We start from the raw sequence: 16,498 nt of genomic DNA, 5'->3' as shown, positions 1-16,498 counted from the left end.
TGTAGGTCAACATGAGCTACAAATTAAGATCAATTTCTCACAGCATATAAAAAAACTAGAATGATAGCTCAAAAATTCAATACATTCATGTTTCTTCACTGTTTCTTTGATCACAATCCATTTTTAACATTGTAATAAAAGCTTAAAACAAAGATGTTTATCATTTTAATTCATTCATTCACTTTTTATTCTTTACCACTGTGTTATTTATTCTTTGTTATTGTTCAGACATATCCAATTGCTTTGTCACCTCATCTTTCTAATTCTTTTTGTTAATAACTAGTAGTATCTAAGTTCTGGGCCTTATTTCTTCCTTACTCCTTTGTGCCTAAAGTAAAGGAATAAGGCTGAACTCAATCCTAAACATATGAATTAAAAGGCATTTGAATTGACTTGAGTTTGCATGAAATGACAGAATGATGTATTCATAAATTCTCGTGATTTTAAAAATTCTAACAAATTATTCAGTGACAGAAATCCATTTTTATCTTTTTAAGATAGCATCTCCTTTAAGTCTTAACTTACTTTCCTATCTAGAAAATCAAAACACTGACAAAAAACCCAAAATACATAATAATATAAATATTTACATTGATATATACATATATATTGCTACATCATTATATTTTGCAGAAAAACTTTCTAATTCACCTATAAAATATAGATACGTAGGAAAAGGGTAAGTTTACATTTTACCATTAATTGTGTATAACTGTCACCCCATGGCATATATAGCAGTGTCACTCTTACTAGTAATTCATTGATGGAGGCACAGTAGATAGAGTGTTTATCTTGGAGTCAGAAGACTAGATCCTTCTATTTTGTTGAAATATTTTCTCTTTTTTGTTGTTGAAATATTTTATGTGATAAAAGTATAAGGGGTTACAATATAATTTTTATCAGCAGTTTCCTTTGACCTAACACTTCTTCCAAAGATTTTCCTAATTTTTTAAAATATAGCAACATCCTGTGCAAGAGGGAAAATATATCAACCTCATTTTCATCCTTTGTTTTACCCCTTAAATGCTAAAGAGGAATTGTGATCTATTGATACCAGAAACACAAATATTCCTATTTCAAACTTTATGCATCACTAAGATTTATGTTTATAAAACCTCAGAAAATTAAAAATAATAAGGAAAATGGACTAGTTATATAACTTACTAGATTTTTTAAAAGAAAAGAAAGTATTTTTACCTTAAATATAATATATAAGTAGTGAATAATATTAACATACTGTTACATCAATGAGTAATCATATCAGCTTAGAAACAAATCACAATTTGCAATTGAGTAACTGGGCTGAGTCAGGAAGACGCATTTTCTTGAGTAAAATCCATCCTCAAGAGCTTACTAGCTATGTGATCTAGGGGAATCACTCGGTCCTCAGTTTCCTCATCTGTAAAATGAACTGGAGAAGGAAATAGAAAAGAACTAAATTATCTATGCCAAGAAAATCCTTAATTGGGTAGAAAAGAGTCAGACACGACTGAAATATCTGAAAAAACACCAACAACAATATATGATATACTTAATTTTAATGGAAATAGTTGGAATACGAATTGACAGAATTGCTTCCATTCATGAATAGGACCTTGAACAAGTTATTCAATTTCCTTACATCTCAGTCACCTTGTCTACAAAAATCTGTTCCGTGCCTGCTTCCTGAATATCATGATAGTATCAATGGTATTGACTGTTCTGAGCCACTAAGCATAATTAAATCCTGTGATCCTAAATCTTGAAGGGAAATACTAAGCAATGGCAAAGGAAAGAAAACAGCAAAATAACAACAATAACAACTTGGGTATTAGTTAAAATGTTATGTCCTCACAATAGACATGTGTGATAAGTAGGTCAGTTATACACACACATATATAACATGTGTGTGCATACATGTTTGTGTGCCAGTTATCCATTCAGATACATGTCAAACACATATGTAAACATGTATTTTGTGTCTTAAGGAAACTGAGGCTTAGGGAGGAGTGACTTTGGCAGGTTTTTGCTGTAGAAAGAACAGGATTTGTGTCAGTGACAACTTGTCTCGATTACTTTAGACAAATTGCTTTACCTCTCCGGTGCTCAGTTTCCTCACTAAAAAAAAAAAAGAGATTAATTTAGATGATTATGGTCTTCTTGACCTTTTTCTACCATGCTAAATTCTCTGATCTTTTAATTTTTCAGAGTTACAGAGATAAGAAGTGGCAGAACTAGAACTGAACCCATGTGTCTTGCTCTAAATCTAGCTCATCCATACTTCTATGAGTATGGTGCCAATGTTTTCATAAGGTTCTTCCCCAAACCAAGCTAGGCTGATTGACCTACCCCCAGTATAATGCTAGTAGTAAACGAGACAGTTGATCTTAATAGAACGCATCACAGTTTATTCTACAATGGCACAGAACAGTGCTTTGCACTGGTAGCTTTCTAGAACCCTGGGTCATGATCCTTCATTCCACAAACAGACACTGAATAAAAACTCAATACTATTGGGTCATGATCCTCCATTCTTCAGACACTGACTTAAAAATCTTAGTACTATTTTGAATGAAACATTTTTATTTTTTCTATAGTATCTCTTCCTAATTCTCTTGGTATCATATTTCCTCCAATAACTTTTATGAAATTAAATTAAGAGATATATGAAATGAAGTGGTCTCTATCATTGGTTTCCAATTAACAGGACTGCCTTAACAAAGTAAAGTGTAGTCCACTCAGTGACGCATGCCAGTGTGGATAATTTAACCAACAAAAAAGTTTGTAATTAAAAGGTTAACTGTGGCAATGATTGAAGGATTTAGTCTGAGATTTTTTTTACTAGTTGACATTTGTTAATTATGTAATCAAATGTCATGTTTAAACACATAGACTTCAACTAGTACTTCTGGACCCAAGAGTTTATTGTTGAAGTTTTTTTCTCTGTTTCAATGTCTTCAGATAACTACTTAAGCTTTCTCTTTCCTTAAAAGTAGATATAGGTAATAGACTATATTCCTTTTTTTCTGAACACTTTAATTTTAGATTAAAAGTCCAAATTGTAATAAATCTTTAGATTGCAGTTAATTAAGAACAATTAGGTCACATGACTTTCCTGAGGCCATACCCTGAGTGATTCAGCTTGGGAATTGTGCTGGTCTATAACTGAATTAACTTCCTCTTAATCTAAGTTGTACATATCTGGCATTTACAGTGTACTTAAATATAATTTTTAATGGTCAGTAGTAAAATATCTACCTACTTAAATAGTAAAATGCAATTATGGTAGTTATTTTAAAAATGTAAATCTTTCTAAAAGTAGACCCCAACAATACTATTTAAAGATAACTGTCTATATTAATAAATCAATATTTTGTTTTTAAAATAAATTAGTCCCAAAGAACTAATGATGAAGCATACTATCTACCTCCAAAGAAAGTACTGATATTGACTGAACACAGACTGAAGCATGCTATTTTGTGCTTTTTTAAAACTTGAATCTTTTTATATAAAATGACTAATATGGTGATGTTTTACATAATTTCACATGTATAATCCATATCTGATTGCTTACCACCTCAGGGAGGGAGGAGGGTAGGGAGGAAGGAAATGAGAAAGGGATAGAATTTGGAACTCAAAACCTTAAACTAATTAATTAATTAAAAGTAAAATAAGGGTCATATTCATACCTCTTTCTATTGCACTAAATTGTAAAGAGAACAAAGCTAATTTTAATTATAATGCAGAAGTTTGCATTATTTAACTTGTTTTCTTTTTTCATAATTCATTTGGCCATGTAGAAACAGAGATGGCCCCAAAAATTCAGTTTTTATAGTCGTCTCAGAAATGAGAATTGAAATTGCAGTTATCACCATAGCTTTATGGCTTTCTAATTCTACCTTAAGAAAAACCTACAGTATATGATGGATAATGCTATTAATAATACCTTTTTGAACAGAAGAAGGCTTGAATGAGTGATGGGTTCGTGTATTTGCATACAATATGGTGGCTCTTTTGCCAATAAAATGTGTAAAATGCCATGATTTGTGGAACTTTAAAAAGTCCCTAGAGGTATGACCAATATGGAAAGAGGAGTACAGTACAAACAAGGTACATACTCTATTATTTAGAAATAAATTGTCCATATGCCTCATCATGGTCTGAAGGTGATTGGTTTTTCAAAAGCTATGCTATTTTCAGCTCAAACTCTGTTTGATTTTAACAAGAATAAAGGTTATTGAGTATGAGAGTATTAATGTACTCTGCAGTCTCCTTTCCCGAGATTAAGTTTAGAATTGAGAGATTTATCTCCATAAGGATAACCACTGCAGAGTGGCTGGTGGGGGCAGGGTGGGGGTGGAGAGGTTGGTGGGGAGTGTCCTATTTGACCTACAAATTTTATTTTTTATAAAGAAAAAAATACATTTACACTTATGTGATACCCTATCTACAATATCAGAATCAATGTGGTGAAATAGATATAGTACAGAAGATGATAAGAATCACCCAGCTCTTAAATATTCTAAAGAGTCAACAGGTCAGCATAGTAGATAAAGTATTGGCTTTTGAATCAGGAATACCTGAATTTTACAGTTGCCTTATTGGTATTGTGACCATAGTAGGCAAGGCATCAGCCTGTTTTTCTTAGCCTGTTTCACTCATATTAAGTGGGAATAATAGTAGAATCTAATTTATGGATTTGTTGTGGCTATCATATGAGATTATATATGAAAAGTTCTTTGCAAACTATAAAGTACTATGTAAATGTTAGTTCTTATTATTTTATAAAATTATTAATCATTAGTTCTGTTAACTCACTGACATTATTGTCCAACAACCAAATGCTATATAAAACTGGTAAGAATCAATAACATACATAGTGATTGAGTCACTGTAAGTGAAATGGGAAGGCATAAAGAAACCAGATTTATGAATGACTTACAAGCTTTTGAGGAATGAAAAAAATAGAGCTGGTTTTACTTCATGCCCACTAATAATGAAGAACATCAATTCATGGGTCATCTTGTCTTTTATTCATCATGCTAAGTGTAAATATACCTACTACTAGAAAGATAATTCTAACTTATGCACCAACATGTATTAAAGAGGAGGAAGCAGAGAAATTGGATGAAGAATATGACACAAACTTCCCAATTAAACTTTCATAGACAATGAAACATAGTAACTTTGCTGTGAAAATGAGCAAAGGCAAGGATAATGGAAATTATATTGGAAAATATAATTTGAGATTAAAAACAAAATGAATTAACCAGATTAATTATGCCTCATGCCTATAGACCATGAGCATTTTTTCTAGAGTAGAATCAGAAACCATAAGAAATAATGAATTGACAAATTCAGTAAAACATGATAAAACTTGTATGAACTAATGCAGAATGAAATAAAATGGGGGAGACATTCATAACTACAACAATATACATTACAAAAACAATAAAGCAACTGAATAGTATGTAATCTTCATAACCAAATTTGTTCCTGGAAAAATTTAGGAAATGTCCTTCTTCCTTTCCGCCCACCCTCCCTCCCTTCCTTTCTTCCTTCCTTTCTTTTTTCTTTATTTCTCTCTCTAGCAAAGTGGGGTACTGTGAATGTATTGGGGCATATTGGTTGCATGGGCTTTTAAATATAATCTCTATGTTGGTAGGTTTTGCTGTTTGTTACAAGAGAAAGATCACTGGGTGGAGTAAGGTAGAGGGCAATATTTGGAAATGATTGTGAAATGAAAACAAAAGGCTTCAATAAAACTTTTTAAAAGAATATAAAGGGGCAGCTAGGTGGCACAGTGGATAAAGCACTGGCCCTCGATTCAGGAGAACCTGACTTCAAATCTGACCTCAGACATTTGACACTTATTAGCTGTGACCCTGGGTAAGTCACTTAACCCTCACTGCTCCCCCACCCAAAAAAGAATATAACCTGATGCTTCTAGATATGACAAAATAAATAATATAACCATGAAATTGACTTGTGTCCTTAAATATAGGACCTCTCTCCCAACCTGTTTAAATAAGCTTTTAACTTGAAAAAGGTAAAATAGACATAATTAAGGTTTTCTTAAAAAGAATTTGAACATGCATGAATCACCAGAACAAGGAGAAAGCATCCAAAAACTACCACAGCTATCAAAATGCTTAATCCCCTCAACAAGAAGAGATTCATGGGAGACATGCAATACCAGTGTAAGCTCATTTTTAGTATATAACAGATGAAGGAAAACTGCAAGCAGACAGTGAAGAACAATTGAGGATAAAGTGAGCTGTCTGAGAGATTGGTACTAAATTCAGCTAAGCCAGGTCATCATCTTGAGAGTGTTTCTAGATGAAGCCACAAGGAGTACAACAAACATGAAATCTAATATCTTTGGCAGTGGTTATATAGTGAACTATGCTCATCAGTAACAGTAATGGAACCATCCCATTTCTACGCTACCACCTGAGTACCTAATGTACTAAGGTGAAGAAATGACAAGTGACATCTAAGAAGATGACATTTGGAAGAGTGCTAGCCCTGATTGTGCTGGAAATGACATTATTTTAATGAGAATCAGGGAATGATTTTCTAAAAATCTCAAAGATATGATGATTACAAAAGAATGGAAAGGATTATAGTTGGTGCTTTTATCAAGAAAAAATAAAAGCAACTGAAAATAGTTCAGTTTTCTGTGTCTCCAACAGAACTATAGCTAGGTTAAAGGGGGAAAAAGGTAAGCTTTCTTTCTCTTCTCTAGAAAGACATTATCAAAATAGTCCATGTTTTGAGGACATCTTTGATAAAAATATTAGGAGGAAACTAGGATTTTAAAGATGAGTTTCTAGCAGATCAAATACTTACAATTATACTTAAAATTGTACAGAATATAAGATCTGCCTGTCATTGTTTCAGTTTGTTATTAATATTTGACAGAGTAGAACAAAATTCAAGCCTGAATTTTGAGCCTGTGCTCAAAAAGCCTAGAAAAGGTACAGTGGAAAGAACCCAGGCTCTGAAGATAGAAGATATGTGTTCTAATTCCACTTGGTCTTCAATTTATTTATCTGTACACTTAAGCAATTATCTAGATGGCTTGTGCTCATTGCAGCACTAGACCTATGATCTATTATCAATGATGTGTGTGATTACTAGAATCAGGAATTATTTCATTATCAGTATCAAACATATAGCTTCATGTGAGCTATTCACTAATGTCAAGGAAAGATGCCTTGTGTAGAGTCTACATAGAAGGATTCTCTGTGGATGACTTTGTTTTCCAAAATGTTCAATTTATATTCAAAGTTTATATTGTAATTAATTCCATCTAACCCTGTCCTGTGGGGGCAGGTAGGTGGTGTCATAGTATATAGGTGTCAGATCTGGAGTCAGGAAGGCTCATTTTCATGACTTCAAATCTGGTCTCAAACACTTATTAGCTGTGTGACCCTGGGCAAGTCACTTAATTCTGTTTACTTCAGTTTCTTCATCTATAAAATGAACTGGACAAGGAAAAGGCAAACCACTCCACCCCCTTTGCCAAGAAAACCCCAAATAGGGTCACAAAGAGGCACAAAAAAAATGACTGAACAACAAACCCTGTAACCATTCTAAACTAAAAACAGATATGGCAGAAATTTTTTTAGCAGACAAGTATCTTTGTACCAAGCACATTTTGGCAATGCCATGAAGAACAGATGAGAGTACTGGACATAAGAAGGCTTAGGGGACTACTATAATGATCCAGATAGGGTATAAGGAGGACTTTTACTGTGGCAGTGAAGGGAATTGTCTTTGCATGGTTTTTGAGGTGACAGTGATAGGACTTGGTAACAGATTGGATTTGAGACACGAATGGGAAAAAATAGTCAAAGATGACTAAAAATGATAAGCAACTCAGTTTAGGACACACTCATCTTGAGGAACAAGTAGCACATAGACAAAGAGATGACCTATGAGTAGTGCAATTTCACTAGCCCATAGAATTTTTTAGAGTGGGAAGAGATCTCAGTGGCCATATAATCCAACTCATGCAAAAAAAAAAAAGAAAGAAAAAGAAAAGAATCTTCACTACAACATGATTCTGTAATTCCATAATAACTGATAAGTAGTTTCAGTCCCTATTTGGAAACGCCAAGGAGGAAAGCCCACTGTCTCTAAGGCAGCCCATTTCACTTTTCAGTATTCCAAATTGTGTATCAAGGCTAAATTTATTTCTTTGAAAATTCTGCCCATTACTTCTGGTTCTGTTCTTTGGTGACAATCAGAACAAGTCTAATCCTTCTTCCAAAGAACAAACTCTTCAAATATTTGAAGATAGCTATTATTCATCCTCACCCTGCTAGTCTTCTCTGCTGTAGGCTAAAGATCCCCATTGCCTTAGAAAGTTATTATGACAGGGATTCTAGGCCTTTCACCATCCTGCTTACCTTTCTCTAGATATTCTCAGACATCAGTTTTCTTCCAAGACAGTGGCACTGAGAGCAGAATGCTCTTTGAAACCATAACCTTCTGATTCTTGGAGGCCTCTTTTTTTTCAGCTCAAGGTTACATTAACATCTTTGGAGGGCCACATCATTGTGTTGATTCATTGATCTGGCAGTCTGCTAAAACCTACAGCCCTTTTTCTAAAACACTGATGGTCTAATTGTGCCTTTCCAATATAGTACTTGAGAAGTTGATTTTTTTGAACCCTATTGTGCCTTGATATGGCTACCTGTTGAGTTTCCTCTTATTAAAGTGAATCAAATGTTCTAGTCTGTCAAGAACATTTTGTATCTTGACTCCGATTTAGTCCGAAAGCTACCACTCCCAGCTTTGTTTCATCTAGGTATGATATGCTTATGTAGAACACAGAAAAGAAGTGGGTACAGAAAATAAGGGTTTAGGAATTATCTGAATATACTTAGTAGTAGGTAGATGGGAGCAGAAGCCCAATTTGTCCTACCTCCTAACTTGGAAAATGAAGAAAATTTGCCTGAACATCTCACTTTCCCACGTTTCCAGATTGAAAGTAGGAAAGTAAAAGTTTTGCAATCATTTCTTCTATCAACTCACTGCCATTATATTCTTTTCTTTCCTTTTTTTTTAAAGTGAGGCAATTGGGGTTAAGTGACTTGCCCAGAGTCACACAGCTAGTAAGTCTCAAGTGTCTGAGGCCGAATTTGAACTCAAGTCCTCCCGAATACAGGGCCGGTGCTCTATCCACCTAACTGCCCCATTATTTACTTAATAATTATTTAGGGATAGACTTTTATTGTCAGTTATAAACCAGCATTATCTTAGGAAAAATATATTAGTGTATAGCAATCATAGATTATTTAATTATTTAATTACAAAGGAAAAGTTATCACATACTGAAAAATTCAAAATGTCATTACCAAAAACAAGCAAAAAACAAGCTCTGCAATAACACTATTATCATGTAAGTAAGTTGGAAAGCTGTTACTCAAACCTTGTAATACATTTTTCATTGACTTATGAAAGATGTTATGAAATAAACCAGGAAAATATATGTGTGTATTAAAGTTGTACTTAAATGGATTATATATTTTGTAACATGTATGTTTTATATTCCTCAGATGAACGGGAAGCCTACACAGTACATCTTTCCTCATGCAAGAATAAAAATAACGAGAGACCTTAAGGATCATACAGTTTCAGGTAAAGCTAAATGAATAAACCAATGATTTACTATTTTATTAAAAAAATAGAAAATGGAATGCATCAAGATTTCTTTCTGGATGAGAGAGTGAAATGGATTCTGGTTATATTAAGATTTTTTGAGAAAAGCACACATACAAACTGAATTGGGATTCTGACCATTTCAATCCATGAAACATAATCATTCGTAATTATTCACATATGTAAGTCATTATCATCATCGAATAGTGCTTGTTGTCTTTGGACTTAGAGTATTATGTAATATATTCTATAAAGACAGCTGACTTGGCTTTGGATCCTACATCCTTCTTTTCGTTTATGAGAATCTAACTAGTTAACAACTTCTTTTAAGTACAAATCACCAAAACAACTGGTTGGTTCAATGAAAACATCAGTCAAATTGGTTGTAGCCCTTTTATAAAATTAAGAATTGATTAATTGAATGTTATGTGAATTGGGTAGATATAGATTGCATAGTACTTTGGGAATCTGATATTCTTTACTAATCTACAAAATAGGAATATTCTTGAAAATGACATTGTCTTTGTAGCCATCAGGCTAGTCAGCAAATAGAAAGATATCAAATGGAAATGTGAATGGAAAACGAGTAAAAAATGAAGAGGAGGCATTACTGAGATTTGCTCACATTGATAACATGGCAGAATGATGTAGTGAAGGAGTATTGGGTTCAGAGTTTAATGATCCAAGTTCAAATACAGGCTTTTCTACTTACTACCTATGTGTTTTGGCGATAAGTTCCAAATTCTATGAATCTCATAGAATTCTTGATTTGTAATGCAAAACTAGAAATCATTGGGTTATCTGGAATGCCCCTCTAGTTTTAAATTCTGTGATTGAATGAATCATAGGTTGTAATTTAAATAACATATGTAAAGTGATTTTCAAACCTTGTACCACTATATATACATTATGATTATTATATATATATATATATACATTATCATTATTACTAGTGGTAATAATATATAATCCTTAAAGGTTTACATTTACATGCTGGCATACAAATATTTTCTTTTAAATTTTATATTGAAAGACAGACTTGGGGCAGCTAGGTGGAGCAGTGGATAAAGCACCAGCCCTGGATTCAGGAAGACCTGAGTTCAAATCCAGGCTGACACTTGATACTTACTAGCTGTGTGACCCTGGGCAAGTCACTTAACCCTCATTGCCCCAACAACAACAAAAAAGACAAATTGCCATGGTTCAAAAAGAACATATTTCATAGGAAAAAAAGTTTATCTAGCTGCATGTAAATAGAAACTGTAGTTATAAATTCATATAATGAAATGTACTTGGCATTTCTGGACATGTGTGTCCAGTTATGATAATTCTAAGATTGCAATGTATACATGTTCTTTATAACTTTTATGTAGCTATTTTTTCATTTTACCTTTTGGTGGGATGTAGCAGAAATACTGAGCATTTTGGTCCATGATCAATTTTAGATAATAAAAAAACTGTTCCTTTACTTGTTTTCATAAGAGGATGAATTGATTAGATGGCATTTTTTCCCTTTAAGATATGTGATTTGTCATCTCCTAGAGGTATATAATTTAGGCTTTCATAATTTTACTTCAATTTTGAATGTCTTTTAAATACTGATGAAAATTTCAACAGTGAATCTCAAAATCCACTTTGCTATACAAATAATTACTTAATACAATCTTCTGAAACTCCCTACAGCTCAGAAAGGAAATCAACAGTATGTTTTCCAGCTTTGCAAAATATTGGTATTTTTCCAGCAGTTCCAATAGAAAATCTTAAATCTGGGGCATACATAAATTCTTTTGTCAGTTTCCTGAGTGTTTTATTTATTTGCACACTATAGAAGAGTATAGGAATAATATAATCTATTCCATTTTTTAAATGAAGAATCCCACTTATATAATTCTGTTTTTTTAATAATTCTGTTTTTATATTTGAAGATTCTAACTGTAGGTTAGTTTAAAATACTTTAGTAGAATAGTGGTATATGCTATATACCTTTAAAATCTAAACATACTATAAATTCTCATCAACATATTTGCTTTGCTTCAAGTTCAATTAAATTTCTTCTACATCTAAAATTTTAGCAGGGAGATTGAGCAAGAGTCTAAATATTATATAATATAGCACTCAGCCTCCTTAGGTTTTTACTTTGTAATTACTCTTACCATACCTATATATAGAAATGGGGGGAAAAGACTTTACCTGAAATAATTACTTACACAGATAAATATTTGTTAAAATGAATGATAAAAAGATTTGTCATGTCAAATTTAGTCCATATTGATGATTCACGTATAGATGTTTCCATTAATTCATTTAGATGGGATATTTTTTAAAAGTACGGTGAGTTAATACAGGGGTCTGTTTCTTCAACAACATAATTTTTAGTGTTTCTAATGTTTTTATCTTATTGCTTTACATGTATATATTTTATTTTGCTTATGAGTGAGATGCATTCTGGTTGAGTACAAAAATGACTGAATTTGGAGTAAGAAGACATAGGGTGATGTCCAAGTCTTAGTTTAGTTTAGTTGTTTAGTTTAGTTTTTTAATGATAGGCAAGCTCCTACAACTTCACTTTTTCATCAACAAAAGTTGGTTACCAATATTTGCTCTACCTGCTCTACCTTACTGGATTGCTTTGAAAATCAAATTAGAAAATATATGTAAACATTGTATAAATGTAAAGTTTAGCATGTGTGTGTCTCTCCATCTATCTGTCGATTTATCAGGCTATATAGAGCAAAGTTTGCAATTATCTATAACACTGGATAATTTGAAATTCTATGATAAGTCCATCTAAAACTCTGGGCAAATTTATGTTGCGTGAAAACTAGTCTAATGTGAAAGGCAAGTGAAATTATTAGCTGTTCGGGGGTAGGTAAATCACAACCTGCCTGACTTTGTTTCTGTAGATGGGAAAGTGCTTACAATACCTACTTCATATGGTGATTGTAAGCAAAGTTCATTTTTAAAAGTTTTATTGATGTCTTAATTTTTACATTATAAACATTTACATATTGTTCCCATTTCATGAAAAATCGCTTATAGTAAAACATTTACGTAAAATGAATAATAGATGACCTTATCTGAATGTTCATTCAGCATTTTCTAATTTGCAGCACCTCTAACACATACAAGTCCCCTTTTTTTTTTTAATGAACGCAAATCTATTTTCTCTCCCTTCCTCCCCTTCAATCCCTTGGGGGAGGGACGGAGGAACAAATTTCTTGTAAAATATGTAAAAGTTAAGCAAAATAAATGCCTTCAAAGCTTGTGTTACATTCTGTACCCTGAATCCATCACCTTTCTGTCATGAATAACGTTTCATCATCTATCTTCTGAAATCATGAATGGTCCTTGCATTGGTCATAGTTCTTACAGTTTTCAAAATTGTTTATTTTTTGTATGCTTATTATCATATAAATTGTTCCACATCTGTTCATTTTATTCATCACTTTGTAAGTTCTCCAAAATGTTCCTTTTTACAATATTGATTTTATAATATCAATTATTCTTTTCCTGCTTACTTCACTCTATATCAGTTTATATAAGACTTTACATGTCTTTTTGACATCATCTATTTCCTCATTTCTTAGATATACAATAGTGTTCCATCACATTCATATACCCCAAATTAGTCAACGATTCCTTAAACAATTGGTGTACCCTTAATTTCCATGTTTGACACTGCAAAAAGAGCCACTATAAATATTTGTGTACATAAAGAACCTGTTCTTCTTTCATTTAGTCCTTTTTGGTGTAGGCCCAATCTATAGCATCTTCTCACAAAATTATGAAAAAGTGTTATCATCACATTTTATGTAAAGACAAAACTAGAAATTCCCTCTAACCTCTAAATTAATAAACCCCATAATATACTTTTAAAATTATTTTTTTAAAAATGTTATATGCCTTTAAAACTATTTTCTCCACATATAGAACAGATAAGGAAAATCCTTTATATATATGCATATATATGCACACCATATTTACTTCTCCTAATACTTTAGTTCCTTGGTAACTTTAGCTACTAAATGAAGAATTGTGTTCATTTTTGTAACTCAGCATAGGCTAGTGTAGTTCCTTTGAAGTAAAAAAAATTATATCTAAAAGTTTCCATCAGAAATGTGAAGCATTTTAGAATGTATTACTCAACTTCTCAGTTTAATTGCCACATTAGTGATAAGAAAATGAAAGTATAGCAAAATGAGTCATTCAATAAATGGATCTCCATTTCCCTCTCCTTCCAATTGAATATCAGGTATGATTCTAGGAATATAACAGCTTTTGCAAAGCTAACGTTACCCTCTTCTGAATTTAAAAAAGAAGGTGGGGGGACACAGACGCTGGAGAAGAATAGAATGGCTCCATTTGTAAAACTAATGAGAAAGGACATGTGAATTGAGTCAGCTTGGTGTAATGGGGAAAAGCACTGATTTTGGACCCAGAAGACCTGGTTGTAACTTTTTTCTCTGTTACGAACTACAAGGATGATGTTAGACAATTCATTTAATCTCTTTGGGCTTCAGTTTCTTTATCTACATAATCATCCTTTCTGGTTCTATATCTTATGATTATAATGTTTTAATTGCATAATGTGGCAGTGTTTTCAAAGGAAATACCTTCTGTTTTCATCATTAGCCTATCATTTTCTTAGTCCTGTAGAAATATAGCTTAATTAATTATAAAAAATGCCATTGGCTCCAAGTAGGTAGCTACAACAAATCTGATATTATAATGTGTCTGTGTCATGTTTATGTATATATGTATATATAAACACATATTAGTATATGTATATATGCTATATATTAACACTATACTATATAGCTATATATACATACAACAAACAGATAGATGATAGATAATAGAAAGATAGATAGATAGATATGGAATAGGTAGAATGTTGGACCTGGGTTCAGCAAGACCCAGATTAAAATCCTGCTTCTGATATTTCTAACTGTATGACTGAGGTACATTTTCTTCATCTATAAAAGACAGCACTTACATCATAAGGTTGCTGCGAGGTTTAAATGAGGTGATATTTATAACAAGTATATACTGGCTCACTCTTCCAGAACCAAGCTGCTACGTCTGGCCCCTCAGGGATCTAGGGTACCCTCAAGGAAGATTGAAGTATATCTTCTCCACAGCCAAGGACTCCAGCTTCCACTGGCTGTGTTCTCTCCTGTGTTAGGAGCCAGTTTCCAACTCCTCAGTTCCATTTAGCCCCTTAACATCAACCTGAAGACATTATAAAAACAAACATCTATCAGGGCATCCTTTTAGCTGGATTTCCTCATAGTACTGGTCCCACCAAGTTCAATTCCTGATGCAGCCTGACTGCCAAAAAATCCTCTTCTCTGCTACCACTGACCTTATTCTTGAAATTTACTTTTGAAATTCCCTCCTTGCCTCTCAGGGAACCAGATACAACCCCAGAACAACAGGATGTCTTAAGGAGAGTGGGGGCTGCCTGTTGACCTTTGAAAACTCAGAAGGCTTAAATTCTGCTCCTTTCACCTAGAATAGAGAAGAACAAATACAGAGACCAAGGGCCCATGTAAACCTTTTTCTCAGGGCAACAGTACTTTAGAGATGAGAAGGCCATGAGGACTTGACCCTTATAGCAAGGTTTCTCAGTGAATGCCCACAAGCAAAACAGTCTAATTATAAAGAAGGCAACTGAAAGAACTAAGGCAAGAGAGAAATTGTTGAAGTCCACTAAGTCCTTTTGGTGCCTCTAGCGAATAAAAGAAGGGAAGAGAGGAATCCATTCTAGATGTTGGAGATATTATGCAGAAAGGCAAAGAGGTAGGAGATGACAGAATTAGATGAAAAGCTGGCAGCAGGGGATCAAGTTTAGAACAGAGTATGTATAAAGGGAAGTACAGTGGTTTGGAGCTAGATGGGATAGTCTTTCAATGTTGATTTATATTTTAGTTTGCTAAGAAATGAGGAGTTGCTGAAATTTTATGAGCAGGTGAGTTACATGGAAAGTAAGGCCTGTGCATAGGAACAATGCTTTAATACCAGAGTGAAGGAGAAATTGGAAGAGAGACACTGAAGTAAAGGGGACCAGTTAGGAAGTTGTTATAATATCGAGGAATGATGTAACAGGGGCCTAAACAAAGACCAGATCAGGGGCAGCTAGGTAGAGCAGTGGATAAAGCACTAGCCCTGGATTCAGGAGGACCTGAGTTCAAATCCAGCCTCAGACACTTGACACTTACTAGCTGTATGATCCTGGGCAAGTCACTTAACCCTCATTGCCCCACAAATCCCACCCCCCAAAAAAAACCCAACTTGTTCTCCTGGGCCATTACTCTTGCTGTGGGCTTATTTTCCTCAATTTCCAAGCTTGTCATCCAATTATACATTGTCCTCAACTCTCAAATTCCTTAATCCTTTGTGCAATCACCAGTTTTCCTTGACAAACCCAGTGCCAGGATACGCCCAACATCTGCTTTCTCTTCTCTAAATCATATACTGTTGAATGATGCTAGAGGAAGTAATACAACAATAGTAATTTGAGGGGTAGTTGGTGAAAAAACCCATAGGTCAGAGATAGAATGTCCTGTGTGAGGAATAGGAAGGAGGGTAGTGTCTCTGGATTACAAAGTACACCAGAGTGAGGAAGGCATAAGAAGAATGAAAAGATTATGGTCTTTGAGGGCCTGTACCAGGGTGGTGGTACTGTCAGAGACAAAAATAGGATGTAAACATGAGATGTTGTTAAGGTAAAAACAACAAGACTTGGCAACTAACTAAGTATAGGAGCAGGTAATTAATTCATTAATAAACATGTTGAGTTTAAGATGTCTACAGGACATCCAATTTGAGATGTCCAAGAGGTAGT

The 16,498-nt window shown here is 33.5% G+C and overlaps 1 protein-coding gene across 1 annotated transcript in view; it reads left to right on the top strand.

Moving 5' to 3' along the window:
• PCLO (piccolo presynaptic cytomatrix protein) overlaps positions 1-16,498 on the top strand; it is a 591,416-nt gene that overhangs the window by 366,049 nt on the left and 208,869 nt on the right. The window contains 1 exon segment of the mRNA XM_043967589.1: positions 9,549-9,630. Within this exon segment, the coding sequence (XP_043823524.1) occupies positions 9,549-9,630 (82 nt within the window).

This window comes from Dromiciops gliroides, chromosome 5 (assembly GCF_019393635.1).
Source record: "Dromiciops gliroides isolate mDroGli1 chromosome 5, mDroGli1.pri, whole genome shotgun sequence".
In the NCBI taxonomy this organism is placed as follows: domain Eukaryota; kingdom Metazoa; phylum Chordata; class Mammalia; order Microbiotheria; family Microbiotheriidae; genus Dromiciops; species Dromiciops gliroides.
Note: the sequence above shows the minus strand (reverse complement) of the source record. Positions and strands in the feature narration are given on the sequence as shown.